This window comes from Cervus elaphus, chromosome 9, assembly GCF_910594005.1.
Source record: "Cervus elaphus chromosome 9, mCerEla1.1, whole genome shotgun sequence".
NCBI classification, from domain to species: Eukaryota; Metazoa; Chordata; class Mammalia; order Artiodactyla; family Cervidae; genus Cervus; species Cervus elaphus.
In genome coordinates, this window is record NC_057823.1 from 20,249,892 (window position 1) to 20,272,325 (window position 22,434).

General features: G+C 46.0%; 1 protein-coding gene across 1 annotated transcript in view; it reads right to left on the reverse strand.

Moving 5' to 3' along the window:
• Positions 1-22,434, reverse strand: part of VAV1 (vav guanine nucleotide exchange factor 1) — a 62,656-nt gene that overhangs the window by 12,119 nt on the left and 28,103 nt on the right. Inside the window, exons 2-22 of the mRNA XM_043911767.1 lie at positions 19,690-19,806; positions 19,131-19,189; positions 18,947-19,012; positions 18,680-18,788; positions 18,493-18,588; positions 16,880-16,948; positions 16,592-16,695; positions 15,112-15,211; positions 14,284-14,379; positions 13,990-14,058; positions 13,634-13,720; positions 13,449-13,534; positions 12,673-12,805; positions 11,760-11,869; positions 10,787-10,888; positions 10,442-10,539; positions 10,331-10,353; positions 9,947-9,992; positions 7,190-7,326; positions 6,794-6,859; positions 3,456-3,487 (exon numbers count right to left, since the gene is read on the reverse strand). Coding sequence (XP_043767702.1) covers positions 3,456-3,487; positions 6,794-6,859; positions 7,190-7,326; positions 9,947-9,992; positions 10,331-10,353; positions 10,442-10,539; positions 10,787-10,888; positions 11,760-11,869; positions 12,673-12,805; positions 13,449-13,534; positions 13,634-13,720; positions 13,990-14,058; positions 14,284-14,379; positions 15,112-15,211; positions 16,592-16,695; positions 16,880-16,948; positions 18,493-18,588; positions 18,680-18,788; positions 18,947-19,012; positions 19,131-19,189; positions 19,690-19,806 — 1,805 coding nt within the window. The remainder of the gene's footprint in view (positions 1-3,455; positions 3,488-6,793; positions 6,860-7,189; positions 7,327-9,946; positions 9,993-10,330; positions 10,354-10,441; positions 10,540-10,786; positions 10,889-11,759; positions 11,870-12,672; positions 12,806-13,448; positions 13,535-13,633; positions 13,721-13,989; positions 14,059-14,283; positions 14,380-15,111; positions 15,212-16,591; positions 16,696-16,879; positions 16,949-18,492; positions 18,589-18,679; positions 18,789-18,946; positions 19,013-19,130; positions 19,190-19,689; positions 19,807-22,434) is intronic.

Below are 22,434 nucleotides of genomic sequence, written 5' to 3' on the forward strand. Positions count from 1 at the left end.
ACACGGATGTTTTCTACCCTGTGAGCTAGGTAAACCAAGATAGAGGCCGAGCCCTTAATCTATGGGATTTGTCATTAACTCCAGACAAATAGTGTCAGAATTGAATTGAACTGTAGCACACCCAAGCTGGTGTCTGTAGAATTAGAGAATTATTAGGTGTGGAGGAAAAAAAAAAACCACCACACATTTGGTTTCAGAACTGTTGAGAGTATGAGCATAGGAAAACAGCTGTGGGTTTTTTTCCCTTTTACTCTGAAATTTGGCATTTGTGGAAAGGTATTTACTGAGTGTCCACTGTCTGCCCATCTTTGTGGTCACCAGGATGGAAATAGGATGAGGAGAGTGAGACACAGCCTCGCGTACAAAAATTAAAGGGCAAGCCAAAAAACTCAGTCATCAGGGTAAATAACAGCAAACAAATAATAACAAAGAAAATAAGCAGCACTTTAATGCAATATTTTCTAAATCGCAAAAGCAGCCATACAAAGGAATGAAGTACTGATTAAGTGCTATAAGGTGAATGAACCCTGAAAATGTGGTGCTGAGTGGGAGAAGCCAGTCACAAAGGGCACACAGTGTAAAATTCCATTTATATGAAACACCCAGAACTGGCAAATTCATGGAGACGGAAAGTGTGTTCACGGCTGTCAGGGCTTGGGGAGGGAGAGGAGGGGTCACTGTTAACAAGGGGGGCATTTCTTTTGGGGGTAATGAAAATGTTTCAGAGCTAGAGAGAGGTGCTGGCTGCATACCATTGTGAATGTACTAAATATCATTTAATATAAATGTGAAAAATAAACAAAGATGTGACTATGAATATATTTATGCTATAAGTGCAAATATACAACATAAATAATGTATATTAATTATAGCTAATATATAATTATATATGATGTATCAGCAAGAATATGAATATGTTAATAGCATAAGTTTAAGAATATAACATAAAAATATACATTAGCATTATACACTAAATATACATTAATATAGATAACACATAATTATAAGTGATATAAAATATGATGTCAATGTGTTTATGCTATAAATATAAACATTAATATATAACAAGTAATATATATTAATTATATACTATATAATTATAGACAGTACATATGGAATTAGTATATAACATAAATAATATACACTATAGATAATGCATTTATGATATAAATATGAATTATGTATTATATATAAAATGAATGTGTATGTAAATATATAACAGTTTATATTATATACCATATAATTACAGATAATCTATGTATGAATATGCCTATATGCTCTAAGTGTGAATATAACATATATAATATATGTTAATCATACATTTTTGTTGTTGTTAAGTCAATTAATCATGCCTGACTCTTTGCAGTCCCATGCACTACAGCTGGCCAGGCTGCTTTGTCCATGGGATTTCCCAGGCAAGAATACTGAAGTGGGTTGCCATTTCCTTCTCCAGGGGACCTTCCCGGCCCAGGGATCAAACCCACATCTCCTGCATTTGTCAAATATTAGCAGGCAGATTCTTTACTGCTGAGCCACCAGGGCTTCCCATAATATAAACATATAACCTAATGTGTATTAATTATATATTTTTTAATATATAACTAGCTACATTATGCAATATATAATTATATTGATAAATGTGAATATGTAATATAAGTGTAAATAATAACATAAATGCCATTTTAAATGGTGAGTTTTATGTCATGTGAATTTTACCTCAATTTTGAAACTAAATTTTAAAAAACCCATGGTGAATAAAATGTGGAAACTTTACATAAGGACCAGATCTGACTCTGCACGTGCCTGGCTGACCACAACTCACCTCTCCCTACTCCCAGCGCTGTCATATCCTGTCGTGATTTACAGTTTTGATAGTTTGCCCATCATAGTTGTTTTTTTTTTTTTTCCTTGCTTTTGTTTGATAAAACATCACTTTAAAACAGTATGGCTCTCAAAAAAAAAAAAAAGAGAGCACGGCTCTCAAAGTTTGAGTTTTGGGCACCCCCTGCAATCCTCGTTGCACCCAAAGTCAGGGTCTCTCTCTCTCCTGACCCCAGGTCCGGCCGCAGTGGCCTCACCTGACCACATCTGACAGGGCAGGGATACAGTGAGCACCCTGCCTCAGGTGAGCACAGTTTAAACCCTGGGTCTGCCACCCAGCTGCCCTGAGACCTCAGGAACTGAGTGTGCTCCTCTGAGCCTGAATTGCCTTCTCTGAAAAGAGGAGATAAAACTGCCCATCAGAGAGGAGCATTTTTGACAAAAGGCAAAGACGCAGTTGAAGCACCTCATACGTGGTGGGTGTTCACCACACGGGAGCATTGTTAGGCCCTTTGTGTAATGAGGTTGGGCTTTGAAGGCCTGCAGACTTGGGTTCGAATCCCACCTCTTTGACTTCCTTGCTTTGTGACACTGAACCAGTTACCGCTCTCTGGGTCTCGGTTTCCTCCGTCGCAGAAAGAGATTAAGAAGAGTATGCACTCAAAGCATTATTACAAGAATTGCCCTTAAAATGCTGACACAGTGGTCATAAAAACAATACCACAGTGCATCAAGTCTAAGATATCAATCATTGTAAAATACACCATGCTTTCACAGGCAATTACGAAATAAAAATGACTGGTTTCCCTGGTGGCTCAGATGGTAAAGAATCTGCCCGGAGAAGGGAATGGCTACCCATTCCAGTATTCTTGTCTGGGCAGAGGAGCCTGGCAGATTACAGTCCATGAGGTCACAGAGTCTGACACGACTGAGCAACTTAGCATGCACATGCGCCCATAAAATTAGGCAAAAGAACTGAGACACCACTAATCGTTAAGAGCCATTCCAATGCCAGAGGCGTTAAACAGCGAGAGGGTAAAATATGCATTTTACAATGGATGAAATGTGGTCATAACAGTTAATGCTAATAAGAACAGATAATAAAGTGCTTTTTGCATGTCAGGAATAGAGCTTAGCACTTTACAGGCTCATGGAAACTTCTTAACAGCCTTATGAATCAGATATTGTTACCAGTCTGTTTTCCAGGGAGGAAAGCTGAAGCACAGAGAAGCTGAGTTACTGGCTAAAGGTCACACAGCTGGATAACGTTAGAGTCAGGATTGGAACCAAAGTCAGTGGGCTCCGAAGCAACAGCATAAACCTCCATCCCTCACTGTGCTCTAAGCAGTAGGTTCTCAAAAGAAGGCAGGGGGAGAGGGAGAAGAAGCTCCCATTATATTGTCACCGTCATTTTCTTTCCATTAGAACCCAATATCCCAAAGTCAAGGACCCTCTTTGGTCTGTGCTCTCTTCTCAGCAGCCCCCAGTGTAGGGCTGGACCCAGAAGTTAATGCCCAAACTTTGAAGAATGAATAATTGACTTCTTTGCAGCCCCTTGTGGCACCCCAATGTCCAGCCCAAACATCCACCCCAAAGCACCCCAAGCTGAAAATAAGAAAGATGGTTCTACTCACCAGAGATGAACGGACAGGTCCTGAGGGGGACCCTGGGGACACAGACAGAGACGGAGGCTTAGGGAAAAGGGTTCAGCGTGGCAACAGACTTCAGGACACTGCATTCATTCATCCCACTGTCATGTATTGGGGGTCTATTATGTGCCAGGCACTGTGCTCTTCTCTGGAAATACAGCCCCAGAATCCAGTGGGAGAGATCAGTCCACCCCTCCCAAATGAATCAGCTTTTAAGAGGCAGCTACGTGTGTAGGCAGAAACTGGAAAGGCGTTCAGATCTTGACATGTGAATGCCAAGTCCCACAGAAAGGATCCTGGCTCCTTGGAAAAATGGTTGATTCCAAGATTGGGGCAGAAAGAGTACAAGAGCAGCCTGCTCTTGTCCTAAACAGTAAGGAAGGGCTCAGAGAACAATGAGGTTATGTCAAAAGGACAGAGGAGCCAGGCTGAAGGGGCTCCCACTGGTCCAGTGAACCAGTGAAGTTGCCCAGTCATGTCCAACTCTTTGCGACCCCATGGACTGTAGCCTACCAGGCTCCTCCATCCATGGAATTTTCCAGGAAACAGTACTGGAGTAGGTTGCCATTTCCTTCTCCAGGGGATCTTCCCCACCCAGGGATCAAACCCAGGTCTCCCGCATTACAGGCAGACGCTTTACAGTCTGAGCCACCAGGGAAGCCCTAAGCCCACTGGTCCAGGCCAGGACAACATTAAAATAAAAATCCAGGAACATTTCCTGAGATAGATAACACACAGATACACAGATAGACACATAGATGATTGATAGATACATAGATAAATACAAAGATGATAATTAGATACATAAATGATTGATAGATACAGAGATGGATATATAGATAGATACATAGATAATCGATGGATACACAAGTACATAGACACACAGATGATTGCTACATAGATACACAGATAAATATATAGATGATTATTAGACAGATCCATAGATAATTGATACATAGATGCAGACGGATACATGGATAGACACACAGATACATAGATACGCAGGTGACTGACAGATTCATAGATACAAAGATGATTGACTGATAGATACATACATACACAATGCACAGATACATAGAAGAGACAGTTCTTTACAATAAGTGAAAGTGAAGTTGCTCAGTCGTGTCCAACTCTTTGCGACCCCATGGACTGTAGCCTAACAGGCTCCTCCGTCCATGGGGTTTTCCAAGCAAGAATACTGGAGTGGGTTGCCATTTCCTTCTCCAGGATATCTTCCTGACCTTGGGATTGAACACAGGTCTCCTTCATTGTAGGCAGACGCTTTACCGTCTGAGCCACCAGGGAAGCCCTTTTTACAATAGAATATCAGCTAATAACTTAGGAAGAATAACGGAGTTAAAAATTCATAATGCAACTCCACAGTGGAGAAAGGACCCCAAGCCAAAGAAAGAAAAAGCAAAAGATATTTTCTGGAAAATGGGTAAAGTGCAAATACATACTCTGAATTACATAATATATAATTTATACATTATAATTTCTAATATGTGATAATTTATAATAATAGAATATCCATGCTGAATTTCATGTTTTCAAAAATCACGCCATGAATATACAAGAGAAGGTTCCTGTTCTTGGCAGGTATTCAGAGATTAAATGTGAAATGTGTCTGTAAACTTACTTTTAAATGTCTCAATAAAAAATAAATAATAAGACATTTTCTAAATAAATAAAATGTTCAGAGAAAGATGACAGAGCCAATGAGACAAAATGTAAACAATTGGTGATCTGACTAAGAGATATATGGGAGTTCTTTGCATTATTCTCGTGACTTTTCTGGGAGTCTGAAATTACGTAAAGTGAAAGCGAAAAAAATGGGAGGCTATTGTCTCCCATTTGTCTCTGCAGGCTCCGATGAGGGCTACAAGGCGGGCAGCTGGGTAGTGAGGAAGAATGAGGTTTGGGGAGAGTGGGGAAGATTTGAAGTCATTATCAAGATGGGGAAATCAAGAGAGTGGGAAACAGGTGAAGAAAGACAAGCGCCGGGCAGAGGGGTGGGCAGGTCTGCTCCCTGCAGAAGGAGGCACAGGGGATGTGACCCCGTAGAGGACTCTATTTGGTGCCTCTGAAGGAATGCAGGGGTTGGCCAGCCTTCTGAACCCCTGTTCCTTCCCCCAGTGATGGAGAAGGTCTTCATACAAAAAGAATCAAGGATGGAGGTTCTTTAAAAAACTAAAAATACAGCTACCATATGACTCTGAAATCCCACTCCTAGGCACATATACAGAGAAAAACGTGGTCCAAACGGATACACGTGCCCCAATGTTTACTGCTGCACTGTTTACAATAGCCAGGACAGCCTAAATATCCATTGTCAGAGGAACGGACAAAGAAGATGTGATACGCATATAAAATGAAATACTACCCAGCCATTAAAAAGAATAAAATAATGCCTTTGCAGCAATGTAGACGGAACTAGAGATTGGCTTCTCTGGTGGTTCAGATGGTAGAGAATCCACCTGTAATGTGGGAGACCTAGGTTTGATTCCTGGGTTGGGAAGAGCCCCTGGAGGAGGGCATGGCAACCCACTCTGGTATTCTCGCCTAGAGAATCCCCATGGACAGAGGAGCCTGCGGGCTACAGTCCATGGGGTCACAAAGAGTCAGACATGACTGAGCAACTAAGCACAGAGATTGTCATACTGAGTGAAAGAAGTCAGACAGAGAAGCAGAGACATCATATGACATCCATTTTATGCTAAATCTAAAAAGACATGATACAAATGAACATATTTACAAAACAGAAACAGACTCACAGGAACTTAGAGAATAAACTTATGGTTGCTGAGGAAAGGATGGGAGAAAGGGAGAGTTGGGAAGTTTCAGATGGACATGTATACCCTGCTATATTTAAAATAGATAACCAACAAGGATCTGCTGTATGGCACAGGGAACTCTGCTCAATGTCATGTGGCAGCCTGGATGGGAGCAGGGTTTGGGGGAGAATGGATACATGTATATGTATGACTGAGTCCCTTTTCTGCCCACCGGAAACTATCACAACATTGTTCACTGGCTATACTCCAAGACAAAATTAAAGGTTAATTTTAAAAAGTCATATGTTCATGTGTATGTAATAAAAACTGAAAAGTTAAAAATAAAAATAAAAAGAACCAAGGAGATAAAGGACTGGCCATCCTTCCCAGGGTGAACCTCTCTCTGGGCTTAGTCAGCAAGGTAGGGAGTGACATGCCATGATGGGCAGCCCCTCCTGATCTCAGGAGCATTCCCCTCAATGCTGCCCACCCTCACAGGACTCTCTCTGCAACCCCATGCCCTCACTCCAACCAGACTGAGGCACTCACATGCACATAGGGCTTGACCCTATTGCAGGGAAACCAGCCGACTTCATTGGTAGACGTATTCCTTCCCTAAAAAGATGGAAGGGAGAGATGGACAGAGAGGTTACAGGCAGCCACCCTGCTTGTGTGTATCCATCTTTCACCCAATAGCCACTCTGCTTGGCTATCTCTCCATGACCTGGAATGACCCAGAGAGGTACCAACCAGTATCAACTTCTGGAAATACCACCAGCCAAGAAGGGCCAGGTCAGCCCCAGAAATCCCCATAGACATCACCCTGCCCAGAGCAAACTTCCATTGCCAGAGTCCAGTGGGAGCATGATCCCACTCCAAAGGCCACCTACACCCTGACCCCACGTTCAGGTCCTTCCCCGTCACTCCCAAGGCCCCAGCCTATACCTCCCACCAGTTCTGTTCGGCTTCAGCCTTAGTGAGCTCCACAATGTCTCCCGGGTTGAGGCGTAGAAAAGGTCCAATGGCTCCAGGGGGTGGGGGCAGCCCGTAGTATTCCTGGCACACCTCCATCTTGGGAAGGCCTGGAGGGGAGGGGAGGGGAGGGGATGATACAGTGAAAGTCCAGGACTTTCAAACCCAAGTCTTGCCACCCAGCAGGATGGCTAAGTTAAAAAGACAGACAATACCAAGTGGTGGCAAGGATGTGGAGCAACTGGAAGTCACCTGGATTCCTGGATTCTTTTTTTTATTTTAATTTGAAGAAGTTTTTAATATGAAAGCATCTAAAATAATTTTTTTTGCATAAATGGGAAGGGTGACCATGGCTCCACAGCTCATTCCTGCATGACTAGTAGGAATCCACTTTGGAAAACTGCTGGGCACTATTCACTAAAGCTAATTCCACTCACGAATACATCACCAAGAGAAATGAAACACAGGTCCCCAGAGAGTCGTAGATGAAGAATGTTCACAGCAGCTCTATTCACAAGAGCCAAAAAATTGGCAACAAACCCAATGTCTTTAAGAAGATGGATAAACACAGCATGAAATAACCACATCATGGAATACCATATAGCAATGAAAAAGAACGAGTGACTGCTTCAAGCAGATGCACCAATATGCTGTGAGAGTCCATGCTATACAACTTCATTTGTGTGAAGTTAAATGGCAGGCAAAACTAATCTATGCTGATAGAGGTCAGAAAGTGGCTCCCTCTGGGAGACAGGACAGACTAGCAGTGAGTATGACCAGCGCCATCCAATAAAACTTTCTGTGATGATGGAAGTGTTCTATACATTGATCTGAGGGGCAGTTACATGGGTAGAGATTCAGTGAGCCATATTCTTAAGATTTATTCATTTTACACACTTTATGGTATGTATTTTCTATCTCAAAAGAAATATATCTGTCTCATAGAAAATTATATATATATATATCAATAGGAAATTATAGAAAATTACGTATTTCTGTCTCAATAGAAAATGATAATTATATATATCCATATAAAATGGATATGAGCAAGAGTATGTGTATATATATATGCAAACATATATGGGAACATATACATATTAAGTATCTATATGGTGGATATATATGCACATACACACATTCATATATATTTTCTCCTACTGAGGACATCTGGGTTGTTTCTGGTTTTTGACCAGTAAAGCTAATATGTACATTTTTTTATAAAGCTGATTTTATACATATATATTATTACATTATATACATGTATAGCATATATCATATATGTATTCCCACTGTTGACCATATTTGAGTTGTTTCTAATTTTTAACTATTACAAATAAAGTTGAAGTACCTATAGCTATAGACATAGAACTATAGCTATCTATAGATATAGATAGAAAGACAGATATGAAACTGAATCTTTATATTGATTCTGAGCAAAGAGTTTATTTTTCTTGGCCACACCAAGTTCTTTTTTTTACTTTGTGGCCACACTGTGCAGCATGTGGGGATCCTGGCTCCCCGGCCATGAATCAAATCCACACCTCCTTCATTGCAAGGCAAATTCTTAACCACTAGACCACCTGGGAGGTCCCCCTTAGTTCTTGAATAAAGTCTTGCCCTACCCACCCCCTGCTTCCTAGGCTTTGCACATGCTGTTCCCTCTGCCTGGACCACTCCTGCCACCTCATCCGTCTAACTCCACCTCATCTTTCAAGGGTCCACTTTAATGCCTCCTCCTCTGAGCAGCCTTCCCTGATGGCTCAGATTCATCATGTCTCCCACTGTGATGCACTGGAAAACCCTCTACTCCTATCACCTCAACTGGAATAACTTAGCCAAACCCTGTCTCCCACTATGCACCTGGGAGCTTTGGGAGGACAGGAAGTATCCCGTTTTCAGTCATCAGTTTACCTCAGAGGATATATACAATAGATGTTGAATAAAAATTATTCATCGTGATTGTGATCCCACAGACACTGTTAACATATATATGAATCCAGCCTTTCTACCACCTCCCCCAGGCTAAAAAGAATTCTGGCTTGGTCAAACTGCATCTCCTGCTCCTTACCTTTCAGGAGGACTATGCTTTGCTGAAACCACCCTATTATGATAAGATTCTGTGACACAGAATCCAGGGGAGAGGGCATGAGGTGTGCCCAGCCAGCTAAGACTGCAGATGGAGTTTGTCAGCAAACAAAAAAAGGGAGGGTGGCTAGTGAATAATAAAGGTGAATGGGAGGGGGTGGAGGAATAAACTGGGAATTTGAGATGGACAGATGCACACTACTATATATAAAGAGATAAACAACAAGGACCTACTTATAATACAGGGAACTATATTCAGTATCTTAAAATAACCTACAATGGAAAAGAATCTGAAAAATATCTATAACTAAATCACTTTGCTGTATATCTGAATCACTGTAAATCAACTAAACTTCAATTTTAAAAAACACCTGTGTACATAAAAAAGTGAATGGGAGGAAAGAGCATAGTAACAAGGATTGCGATGTTCCAAGCACCCCCTTCACAGTGTTTAAGCAAAGCTAATAACAAACTGACTTCACCATTTAAAACTTCCTTTCCAGTTTCTGGGACTAGAACAGATGCCTTATAAGTAGGATGTTATGTGGTCATTAACATAATCATTGAGATCTCTCCCTGGGTCAGCATCACTGAGGCAAAGACTAGATTTCTTTCTGTCCTGCAGAGTGCCCTCTGCTGACTCACCCAGCTCATTCCTCTTTTTGTCCTGAGCCCGCCGATGCGGCTTATCCTGGAGGGAGAGACCAAAAAAGGGAGCATGACTATCTGCACCCAGTCCAGGGGCTCCTCAGCCCTTATCTGCCTGCGTGTGCCTGCTCAGTCACTCAGTTGTGTCAGACTCTTTGCAACCCCAGGGACTGTAGCTCGCCAGGCTCCTCTGTCCATGGGATTTCCCAGGCAAAAATAGCGGAGTGGGTTGCCGTTTCCTACTCCGGGGGATCTTCTAGACCCAGGGATCGACTGGGCATCCAGCCAAGAGCCACACCCACTGATAGAGTCTCCCAGGTCCTTCCTTCCTGACTCCTACCCCAATTTTCCATGCACAGAAAGGAACTTGGGGGGTCTTACCTTCTTCATAGTTCCTGAATAATCTACGAGAGGGTAAAGGATATACTGGTTAGAATGGGGTGGGGGGAGCTCTCACGTAGAAACCCACCTCCCAGCTCAGTCCCCTAGTACCTTGTCCATGTCGACCACAAGGAGGGACCCTCCCAAGACACTCCTTATGGGCAGGTGCTCGGCACCGTTGACATCGGTACCCCTGATAGAAAGTGCCTCTGAGATGCAAGTAGGAGATAAAGGAAGGAGTCAGTGATGCTGAACAAACACAGCCAATCATTTTGCCAACAACATAAAGGGCCCCTTTGGGTTTTCTTTAGAGCAGAAAAGAGACGGAGAAGCTGAAGATCAAAGGAGAGCCTCCGCCCTCCCAGCTCAGGGGCATGATGGCCAGGGGAGCCCCTCACCCCAAAGAGGAAGGGACAACCCACCCCAGCATCCAGGTCCATCCTCCCAGACTCCCACCTCAGCAGCATCTGGCAAGCCTTGCAGGATGTTGTCTCCTCAAAGGAAAACATCTGGAAGTCATGACCATTGGCAGTGGCATTCTCGGGGTAGATGTTGGAGCTGGCGAGGGAAGAGAATTCCATGCAGTGGAACAGGATTCAGCCATTAAAGGGAATGAGGTACCGGGACACGCTGCAACCTGGATGGATCAAGACCTCTTTCCTTTTTTACGGCTAAATACTGTTCCATTGCATGGATATGCCCTATTGTGTTTCTCCATCCACCCACTGACGGACATTTGGATTGTGACCACCATTTTGCTATTGTGAATAGTGCTGCGGGGAACATAGGTGGAGACAGAAAGTGGGTGAGTGGGTGCCAGGGGCTGGGAGTAGGGAAAACAGGAAGTGATTGCTGCTTGAGTGCAGGGCCTCATCTTGGGGTTTGAAGATGTTTTGGAACTAGATAGAGGTGATGGTCGCACAGGGTGAATTTACTAAATACCACTGAATTGTGCACTTTTTTAAAAGATTTTTTTTTAATGTGGAGCATTTTAAAAGTCTTCATTGAATGTGTTACAATATTGCTTCTATTTCTTATGTTTTGGTTTTTTGGCCACAAGGCATGTAGGATCTTAGTTCCCTGACCAGGGATTGAACTCACACCCACCCTGCACTGGAAGGGGGAGTTTCAACCATTGAACTGCCAGGGAAGTCCCAGAACTGTGCACTTCAAAATGGCCAAGTTTTTCTTATGTGAATTTCATCTCAAGAAAGAGAAGGAGAAAGACAAGGAGAAAGGATTTCCAGGCTGGTGATGGAAAATAGTGACCACCTCGCATTCTGGGGATGCAGACTGTCTTGAAAGCCTGTCCCTCCCATTTCCCAGAGGAAGAAGCTGAGGTTCTGAGTGACCCCATGGCAGGGTGAGACTAAAGTCCAAAACCGCCTAACGTCCCCTGAGGATGGAAAGATGGAGGAGGGGGTCTCACATGGCCATCTCGAATTGCTCCATCCACTTCTTCTTTAGCTCCCGTGTCTTGAAGAACAGCTCATAGCCCTGGGCACCTTGGTCCTCGATCAGGAGGAACATGTGAGTCCACTGCAGAGAAGCAGGGTTCAAAATGAAGGCACCCGCCCTGCGGAGGGTGGGACCACATGCCCATTGACCCTACTGCTCTGGGGAGGAAGGGGTCAAGCCAACTACAGCCTGTCTGCCCCCAGGAGAGCCGTGTAAAGGGCTTCCCAGGAGAAGCAGATACACATCCACAAATCTAGATTCATTAACACGCATACTTATACCTATGGCCGATTCACGTTGACATATGGCAGAAACCAACACAATATTGTAAAGCAATTATCCTCCAATGAAAAACAAATTTAAATAAAAATTTTAAGAAATTTAAAAAACAAAATCACACTCGGGACTTCCGTGGCTGTCCAGTGGTTAAGACTCCATACTTCCACTGCAGGGGGCGTGAGTCTGATCCTTGATGGGGGAACTAAGATCCCACATGCCACGTGGCCAAAATAAATAAATTAAAATTTTTTAATTAATTTATTTAATTGGAGGCTAATTACTTTACAACATTGTAGTGATTTTTGCCATACAGTGACATGAATCAGCCATGGGTGTACATGTGTCCCCCATCCTGAACTCCTCCTCCCACCGCCCTCCCCATCCCATCCCTCAGGGTTGTCCCACTGCACTGGGTTTGAGTGCCCTGTTTCATGCATTGAACTTGAACTGGTGATCTATTTCACATATGGTAACATACATGTTTCGATGCTAAATCTCTCACACACACACACACACACTGGCATTCCAAGGGCCAAGCAGACAGCTCAAGTGGCATTGAGGGTCCCCTGCATTGGGGTCCCCCAGTTACCACCTCCGAGCCTTACCTTCTTGTTGTCCCTCTCTCCGGAGGAGTCATCTCGAACCTGGAAGCTATGCAGGTTCACAAAGTCCTTGAGGTCGTAGGAGTCCCCTCGGCGCTTACAGATGAGCAGAGCTTTGTCAAGCAGGAAGGCATACCTGGAGGCAGGCAAGTGTCCCTGTCTGGCTCCTCCCTAGGCCCCCAGCTCCCTAAGTTCAGCCAGCTCTCTACCTGATCGCCTCCCACTTTCCGGGCCCACTCTGCTGTCAATCTAGGATTCTGGCTCTCTTCTCCCCAGTGGCCAGCTTGGCCACACCTACCTGTCTATCGTGACCTCACCCATTTGATTCTTGCTGTTCCTGCCACCTGTCCTTCTTGGCTCCACCCACACAACCATGCTGGCTTTGCCTCTCCTCTCAGTCTAGGCTCCACCCACTGGTCCATATGGCCCCACCCACCTACCTCAGATGGTAAGGAATCCGCCTGCAATGCGGGAAACCCAGGTTCGATCCCCAGGTTGGGAAGATCCCCTGGAGAAGGGAATGGCAACCCACTCCAGTATTCTTGCCTGGAGATTCCCATGGACAGAGGAGCCTGACGGGCTACAGTCTATGGGATCGCAACGAGTCGGACACGCCTGGGCCACTAACATTTTTTTTTAACCTGTCTATCTAGAAATAGCACCAAGCCCTTGCCCAGGCTGCATCCTAGGTCTGTGTTGGCTCCACCCACCTGCCTAACCAGTAGCCTGGCCCCGCCCCTGTCCAGGCTCCGCCCCAGATCCGTATTGGCTCCGCCCACCTGTCCATCTTGGAGCGCCTCTCCACCGAAGTTATCTTCAGCTCACCATCGATCTTGGGTCGGCCGTAGTGGGCTAGAGACTGGTCCTACACAGCAGACAAGAGGTCTGGCAAGGGGCCCTCAGGAGGAGGTGACAACCCCTCCCCACGTGGCCACACCCCGGCCCTCCCCTCCCACCCCCTCACCAGGTTCTCGATGGACAGCTGGAAGTTGGTAATCTGCCGCAACGTCTCATTGTCCCGCTTGACCTCGTTTACGCACTGTGCCAGGTCCTGGGGGTGGGGCAGGGGTGAGCCTGGGTGCCCCCCCCGCCAGCCTTATCCCCCACCTGGCAGGGAATGGAGGGTCAACCTCCATTCCCTGCCAGGGGGCAGCAGGAGAATGTCACTGTCCCCAACGGGGATGCTGGGAATAAGTCATTCGAGGTATAGGTGTGGAGGGAGGGGGCGGCCCGTGGGTGTGGCCGTGCCTGGGTGGTACTCCCTGACTTAAACCCATGGGTGTCTGTGTGGCACCGCCGTCCCTGTGTGTGACCACTCACCCTCATGGCATCTAGGGCCAGCCGCAAGTTGTCCTTCTCCATTGCATCCTGTGTGTGTTTCACCAGCTCCTGTGTGACCCACAGAGATGCATGTTGCCTGGGCCTGCCCCCTCCTCCTGGGGGGCCTTCCAAACAAGCCTGGCCCACCAGCTCCTTCTTCCTCCCCCTGCTGTCCCTAGAGGCTGGGGCAGAGCCCCAGTGATACCCCCCCAGAGACGGAAGCCCAGCCCCCAGCAGTCCTTGCAGGGAGATCTGTGTGCCCCGAGAAGCCCACGCCTTGCCCTCTTTGTGCACCTGGAGAAGGAGGTGATATTTGAGCACCCGCTGCATGGGCACCATCAACAGGTCCCTTAAGGTGAACCTCCCGTTGTTCGCGCGCTGAGAGCATTCCTAGGAGGTTGGCGAAAGGGGTGAGTGAGAAGAGGTGGAGGCAGGTGGGGATTGTTCTAGACCTGAAGCCTCTTCTCCCCGCTCCCCAAGGAAATAAGGAAGAATGCCACGGGGTGAGGGGTGACCAGCTGGAGGCTGCCTGAGGTAGAGGTCCAGGATTCCTCAACTGAGGGGGGGCTCCAGAGAGGGAGGTAGACAGGCCTGGAGGGTCCCCATGATGGAGACCAGAGAAATTAAATGGACAGCAGATACTGGCCACCCCTCATCATCCCTGCTCCATCTATGCTTCCACTAGACAAACGGATCCAGGTTGGGGTTCAGTCCAGGATCCGTGCTCCCTCCAGGATCAGGGCTTGTCTGGGATCGGGGCTCTGTGTGAAGTGGGAACTCAGCCCAGAACTGGGGTTTGGCCCAGACTTGGTGCACAGCCAGGGTTGGGCCTCTGGCTGGGGTTCAGGTCAGTGTCAGGACCCCAGGCTGGTACCAGGGCTCCATCCAGTGTACAGGGTTCAGCTGGGGTCAGGGCTCAGCGCTCTGGTCTATCTCCTCCTGCTCAGTTTCTCCCACTTGGCTGATCAGTACCTCCCTCCCCAAACCTTCAGCGGGCAGACCCCTGGCTGGGCTGCACCAGGAAGGGATGCTCTCTCCAGCTCAGTCTCCCCCCTACTGCCCCCCGGAGAGTGGAAAGGAGTGAGAGAGCTTCCCCCCGCAGAGATGGAGCCCATCCCCTACTTCCAGCTTCATTTGTACATCCTCCCGGGCTGTGGCCACACGGTCCAGGTGCTTGCTGGCCGACTCCACTTGGCTGCAGTAGCGGCCATAGATGAGGAACCTGCAGGAAGAGGGCAGGCGGCCGGGGAATGACACTGGCACCAAGGTGTCAATCCCGGCCCCGCCTCTTCCCAGCTGGATGACGCTGAGCCTCACTCTCCCTGTCTATAAAATGGGCATAACAATAGCCCCTCCCTATACAGAGTGAAGTAAGCCAGAAAGATAAAGAACATTACAGCATCCTAACACATATATATGGAATTTAGAAAGATGGTAATGATAACCCTATATGCAAAACAGAAAAAGAGACACAGATGTACAGAACAGACTTTTGGACTCTGTGGGAGAAGGCGAGGGTGGGATGTTTCCAGAGAACAGCATTGAAACATGTATATTATCTATAGTGAAACAGATCACCAGCCCAGGTTCGATGCATGAGACAAGTGCTCGGGCCTGGTGCACTGGGAACACCCAGAGGAATCGGGTGGAGAGGGAGGTGGGAGGGGGGATCGGGATGGGGAATACATGTAACTCCATGGCTGATTCATGTCAATGTATGACAAAACCCACTACAATATTGTAAAGTAATTAGCCTCCAACTAATAAAAATAAATGAAAAAAAAATAAAATAAAATAAAATAAAAAAACAAACAAACAAAAAAAACCCAATAGCCCCTCCCACATATGGGTTATTGTAGCATTAAATGAGATAATGCACAAGAAGCTCTTAGTGGAGCACCTGGCATATCAACTCTGCTTAATGTTCATTTATTTAGTAAGAATTTATTGAACATGTACTTTGTGCCAAGTTCCACATTAAGCTCTGTAGGATTCCCTGGTAGCCCAGCTGGTAAAGAATCCGCCTGCAGTGCAGGAGAACCTGTTCGATTCCTGGGTCAGAAATATCCGCTGGGGAAGGGATAGGCTACCCACTCCAGTATTCTTGGGCTTCCCTAGTGGCTCAGCTGGTAAAGAATCCGCCTGCAATGCGGGAGACCTGGGTTTGATCCCTCGGTTGGAAAGATCGCCTGGAGAAGGGAATGGCTATGCACTCCAGTATTCTGGCCTGGAGAATTCCATGGACTGTATAGTCCATGGGGTCACAAAGAGTCAGACATGACTGAGAAACTTTAAAAAAAAAAAAACAAAAAAAAGGCATCAATTTATTCGATGCTCACCACAACCCCAAAGAGGTACATTCTTGGATCACACTGATTTTAGAGACGTAGAAGCACAGAGTGGTTAAGTGACTTTCCAGTGCCATAGAGCTCATAAGAGGAAGAGCTGGGAATTTAACCAGAGATGAGCAGTCCTGTGCCCACAAAGAAAGAAAGAAAAGCCTTCTCTGTTTGGTGGTCTATGAGGGCAATGTCTCCCGAATGCCCAACCTGGGCAGGGCAGGGTGACCTCCAGAGGTCTGGGCTGGCTGCCTGGGTCTCACCTCTCCTTGTATTTGATGAAGACTTGGTAGAGGGTGGGTGCACTGGGGTTGGCCAGGGCTTCCTTCATCTCCTTTAGGAAATGGGTGTGCACACGAAGCAGGTCCTACTTGGAGGGAAGGGGTGAGGGTTGGAGTGGGAGCCTGGAGCTGGGGATGCTGGGTGGGAGAAGGATCATCCGCCCACCCTATGTGGTTCATCTCCCAACCCCCACAACCCAGGGACAGGTGAAGCCAGCAAACCATCCCCACTGGACAGAAGCCTGGGAAGGTGGGAATCAGTCAGCTCACCTCAATGTTGATGAAGATAATCTCGATGTCTTGGGGTTTAAGGAACCGCTGCAAGGGCTTCATAAAATGCTGTGGGAGAGTGGGGAGAGAAGGATGGAGAAGGGGAAGACTCCTTCCAGGCCAGTCCCAGAGACACAGAGAGGAGGAGACAGAGATGGAAAGGGACAAAAAGAAACATAAGAGACTGGGAGAGAGAGAGAGAGATGTGCAGAGAGAAAGAGACAGAGGCAAGGAAACAGAAAATGAGAAAGAAATGGAGAAAGTCCACACAAAAACCTGTACAGGACTGTTCCATGCAGAATTTATCATCATAAATTCCCAAAGTGGAAACAACCCACATGTCCATCGACAGATGAATGAATAACAAAATGTGGTCCACCCAGAAAAAGGAGTGAAGCACTGACACTCACTACAGTGTGGATGAACCTTGAAAACACGATGTTCAGCAACAGAAGTCAGGAACAGAAGGCCACAGAGTGAATGAGTTCATTTAGATGAAATGTCCAGAATAAATAAAGCCACAGAGACAGAAAGTAGGTTAGTGGTTGCCAGGGAGGGGCTAGGGGGAAATTGGAGTTTAAGGGGTGATGGTTAAGGGGTGTGGGGTTTCTTTGAGGGATGATGAAAATGTTCTAAAATTGGGAATTTCCTGGTTGCCCAGTGGTTAGGACTCTGTGCTGTCACTGCTGAGAGCCTGGATTCAATTCCTGGCCCAGGAACTAAAATCTCACAAGCTGCAAGGCCAAAACAACAGAAAAAGAAAGAAAATGTTCTAAAATTAAACAGTGGTACACAACTTTGAGGGGTTCCCAGGTGGCGCTAGTAGCAAAGAACCCGCCTGCCAATGCAGGAGACACAGGTTCAATCCCTGGGTCAGGAAGATTCCCCTGGAGGAGGGCATGGCAACCCACTCCAGTATTCTTGCCTGGAGAATCCTATGGACAGAGGAGCCTGGCAGGCTGCTGTCCATGGAGTCACAAAGAGTCGGACATGAATGAGCACACATATAACACTGTAAATAAACTATACTGCAATAAAATATTTTAAAATAAACAGTGGTGATGGTGGCAAACCCTTGTGAATATACCAGAAAATATTAAATTGTAGATGTTCAATGGCTGAATTGTATGGCATTTTGATTAAATCTCAATAAAAGGCTTAAAAGAGAGATGGCCAGGGACTTCCCTGGTGGTCCAGTGCTTAAGACTCCGTGCTTCCACTGCAGGGGGCAAGGGTTAGATCCCTGATCCAGGGAACTGAGATCTCACATGCCACATAGTGCAGGAAAAACAAAAAAGAAAGAAAAAAAAAAAAAAACCAAGAGCGAGAGATGGCCAAAGGAAAAAGAGGAAGTAGAAAGTGAGAGACAGCAATAGAGATAGATGGACAAATGAGGATACAGGAAAAGAGGGAGACAGAGATAAAGAGACACAGAAGGAGAGAAATTCAAACAGAGGGAGAAGTAGGGAGCAACACCGAGGGGACCAGAGGCTATGAGAGACGAAGACATACGGAGAAGGGAGGACAGGAAACATCCCCAAGCCCGTGTGCGGTGGACGCTGCCTCTCCACTCTGCGCATGCGCCTGGCAAGGGCCAGGTCTAAGCATCACACCTGTTGGATGGAGCCCAGCGTGTCCGTGTATTTCTCCTCCGTCTGCTGGATCTCCCGCAGACAGCAGCACCGCTTGTCATACTCTGTCATCTTGGGCTGAGAGCGGGGAGGAGAGGCTGATGTTGGGGTGTCCGGGGACGCGCCCCACCCATGAGCCTGCCCAACCCGGCCCTGCGCCCCCACACACCGGCATGGGTACCGGCTCCGAGCGCATGAGGTCCTCGTAGACCTCGTCGCCCTCCGCCTCCTCGTTCTCCACGCAGTCATACAGGTCCTCATCCTCCTCCACCGTGTCGCTGCAGGACGCGGAGTCAGGCGGAGCCAGGGAAGCCCCCGGACCAGGGACCTTCCGACACCCCCAGGGAGAGGCCAGGTCCCCTCAGACCCCCACCCGCCATGGCGGGGCCTTGTCTCCTCAGACCACCAGGGCAGGATCATGGTCTCAGACACTCACTCGATCTGGTCGGACAGTCCACTGTAGATGTCTTCATCACCCACACTCTCCTCAGTGGGGAAGGGCCTGGGGGAGCCAAGATGGTATGAGCAGAGACCCAGGGGGGCCAGGTGGGCAGGGGGCTTCAAGGAGGAGGGTTAGGGCCCAACGGGGTCCAGAGCTGTCGGCTCTCATAGTTACTCACATGATCCCCTTGTTCTGGGCAATCGAGGTCCAGGACAGAGCGGACAGGGTGTAGATGACCTGTGACAAGGGCCAAGGCTGCTCAGCAAGCCCCTTGCCCACCCGCATGCCAGAACACTGCCTCCAAGCCTTGACCTTAAGGTTGGACTTCATGTCCCTGGGAGCCCAATTCAGAATTTTCCCACCTTCCTATGTCCCCACGTCAGCATGTCCACATTCCCTTAACTGAGCACCCACCACTTGAACCCTTTGTTCTAGTCAATAGTCATAACCACTGAGACAGAATGGGATGATCTTATTTCCAAGTTACAAAGGACCTAGGGCTCAGAGAGGCACGGCCACATATCTGAGGTCACACAGCAAGTGATGGGACACGGACTCAAACTGGGTTCCACGTGTTCCAAGCAAGGCTCTTTGCACCTGCTGCAAACTTGTTCTAGCCCAGCAGTCCTTCCCTGACAATGCTTGGTTTGTCCAGTGTAGACATTCATGGAAATGAATTGAAATCCAGCCTTTGGGCTCTAGGTGTCCAGCTCACAAGCAGCTCAGTCCCATCTTACCTTGCCAAAATCCTGCACATCGAAGAGGTCGAAGGCCTCGAAGAGTTCACTCCGCTTGAGGCCAAACTTCTCATAGCAGGTAGACAGGAAGGTGCGGATATTCTTAAGGCAGAGGAACTGTGGGAAGAGAAACGAGGTTGGAGGACACAAAATGGGACAGGGGAGAAGTTGACTCCTGGCCATTAGGCTTGAGGTCTGGCACAGAAGAGGAAAAAGAAGGCCCAGCCCCCTCTCAAGAAAGATCAGGCTGTACCTGAAGCCACCTCTACCCCTGCATTTTTTTTTTACTGAGGTAAAACTTATAAGATACAAAGTTAACCATTAACAGATAACAATCTGGTGTATATAAACAATGGAATGTTACTCAGCCATTGAAAAGGAATCAAATTTTGATTTATGCTGCATCACAGATAAACCTTGAAAACATTATGCTAAGTGAAATAAGCCAAACACAGAAAGATGAAAGTTGTATGATACTGTCCCTAGGAAAGGCACATCCATAGAGACAGAAATTAGGATGGGGGGGTGGGTACCAGAGGCCGGGGGAGGGGATGGGGAGTCTGTGTTTAATGGGCACACAGTGTCTGTTCGTGATGATGAAAAAGTTTTCGATATAGTGGTGATGGTGACACAACATGATGAATGTATCAAATGCCGCTGAATTGTATACTTAAGCAACTCCTACAGCTCAATTCCAGAAAAATAAATGACCCAATCAAAAAATGGGCCAAAGATCTAAACAGACATTTCTCCAAAGAAGACATACAGATGGCTAACAAACACATGAAAAGATGCTCAACATCACTCATTAGCAGAGAAATGCAAATCAAAACCACAATGAGGTACCATTACACGCCAGTCAGGATGGCTGCTATCCAAAAGTCTACAAGCAATAAATGCTGGAGCGGGTGTGGAGAAAAGGGAACCCTCTTACACTGTTGGTGGGAATGCAAACTAGTACAGCCACTATGGAGAACAGTGTGGAGATTCCTTAAAAAACTGGAAATAGAACTGCCAAAAAAAAAAAAAGAAATAGAACTGCCATATGACCCAGCAATCCCACTCCTGGGCATACACACTGAGGAAACCAGATCTGAGAGAGACACGTGTACCCCAATGTTCATCGCAGCACTGTTTATAATAGCCAGGATATGGAAGCAACCTAGATGCCCATCAGCAGACGAATGGATAAGGAAGCTGTGGTACATATACACAATGGAATATTGCTCAGCCGTTAAAAAGAATTCATTTGAATCAGTTCTAATGAGATGGATGAAACTGGAGCCCATTATACAGAGTGAAGTAAACCAGAAAGATAAAGACCATTACAGTATACTAACACATATATATGGAATTTAGAAAGATGGTAACAATAACCCTATACACAAAACAGAAAAAGAGACACAGATGTACAGAACAGACTTTTGGACTCTGTGGGAGAAGGTGAGGGTGGGATGTTTCAAGAGAACAGCATCGAAACATGTATATTATCTATGGTGAAACAGATCACCAGCCCAGGTTGGATGCATGAGACAAGTGCTCGGGCCTGTTGCACTGGGAAGACCCAGAGGGATCGGGTAGAGAGGGAGGTGGGAGAGGGGATCGGGATGGGGAATACATGTAAATCCATGGCTGATTCATGTCAATATATGACAAAACCCACTACAATATTGTAAAGTAATTAGCCTCCAACTAATAAAAATAAATGAAAAAAAAATTTAAAAAAACAAGTGGTTAAAATGGCAAGTATTATTGTTTTATTTTATATATATAATTTGTATATTTTCATATAAAATTTTATTTATATTTATAAAACATACTTATTTTATTTATAGACAATGATAAATATGTATAGTTTACCACAATAAAAAATTTAACCATTAACCACTTTATTCATTTTTTAATTAATTTTTATAGGGGTATAGTTGATTTACAATGTTGTATTAGTTTCTGCTCTCCAACAAAGTTTTTCGGTTATACATATACATATACCCACTCTTTTTTAGATTCTTTTCCTATGTAGGTCATTACAGAGTCTTTTTTTAGAGCAATGTAAAAATATTTTTATTTTCAGAAATAGTAGATGCAAGCATTTAAGGCTGTCTAATACTATCGTACAAATGATCTTCAGGTTGTATACAAAATATCTGACACAGGGATAGCCTATTTTTTTTATTGCAGGATAGTTGCTTTACAACGTTGTGGTCATCTCTGCCATTACAGAGTCCTGAGCAGAGTTCCCTGTGCTACAATGTAGGTTCTCATTAGTTATCTGTTTTATAACCACTGACTGGTGGTGGTTTAGTTGCTAAGTCATGTGAAACTCTCCGCAACGCCATGGGCTGTAGCCCTCCAGGCTCCTCTGTCCATGGAATTTCCCAGACAAGAATACTGGAGTGGGTTGCCATTTCCTTCTCCAGGGGGTCTTCCCGACCCAGGGGTCAAACCTGTGTCTCCTGTGTTGCACGTGGATTCTTTACCGCTGAACCACCAGGGAAACCCATTATAACCATTAACCATTTTAAAATATCCACCTCAGTGGCATTTAATGCATTCGCGGTATTGCGCCATCATCACCCCCCCTAGTTCCAAGACAATCTGTCACCCAAAAGGAAATCCTGCACCCACGAAGCATGCACTTTGCATTCCTCTCTCCCTTCCTTTCTCCCTGGCAACCGCCAGTGTGCTTTCTGTCTCTATGCTTTTATTTATCTCTGTCTATCAATTGATACTAGGTATACAACA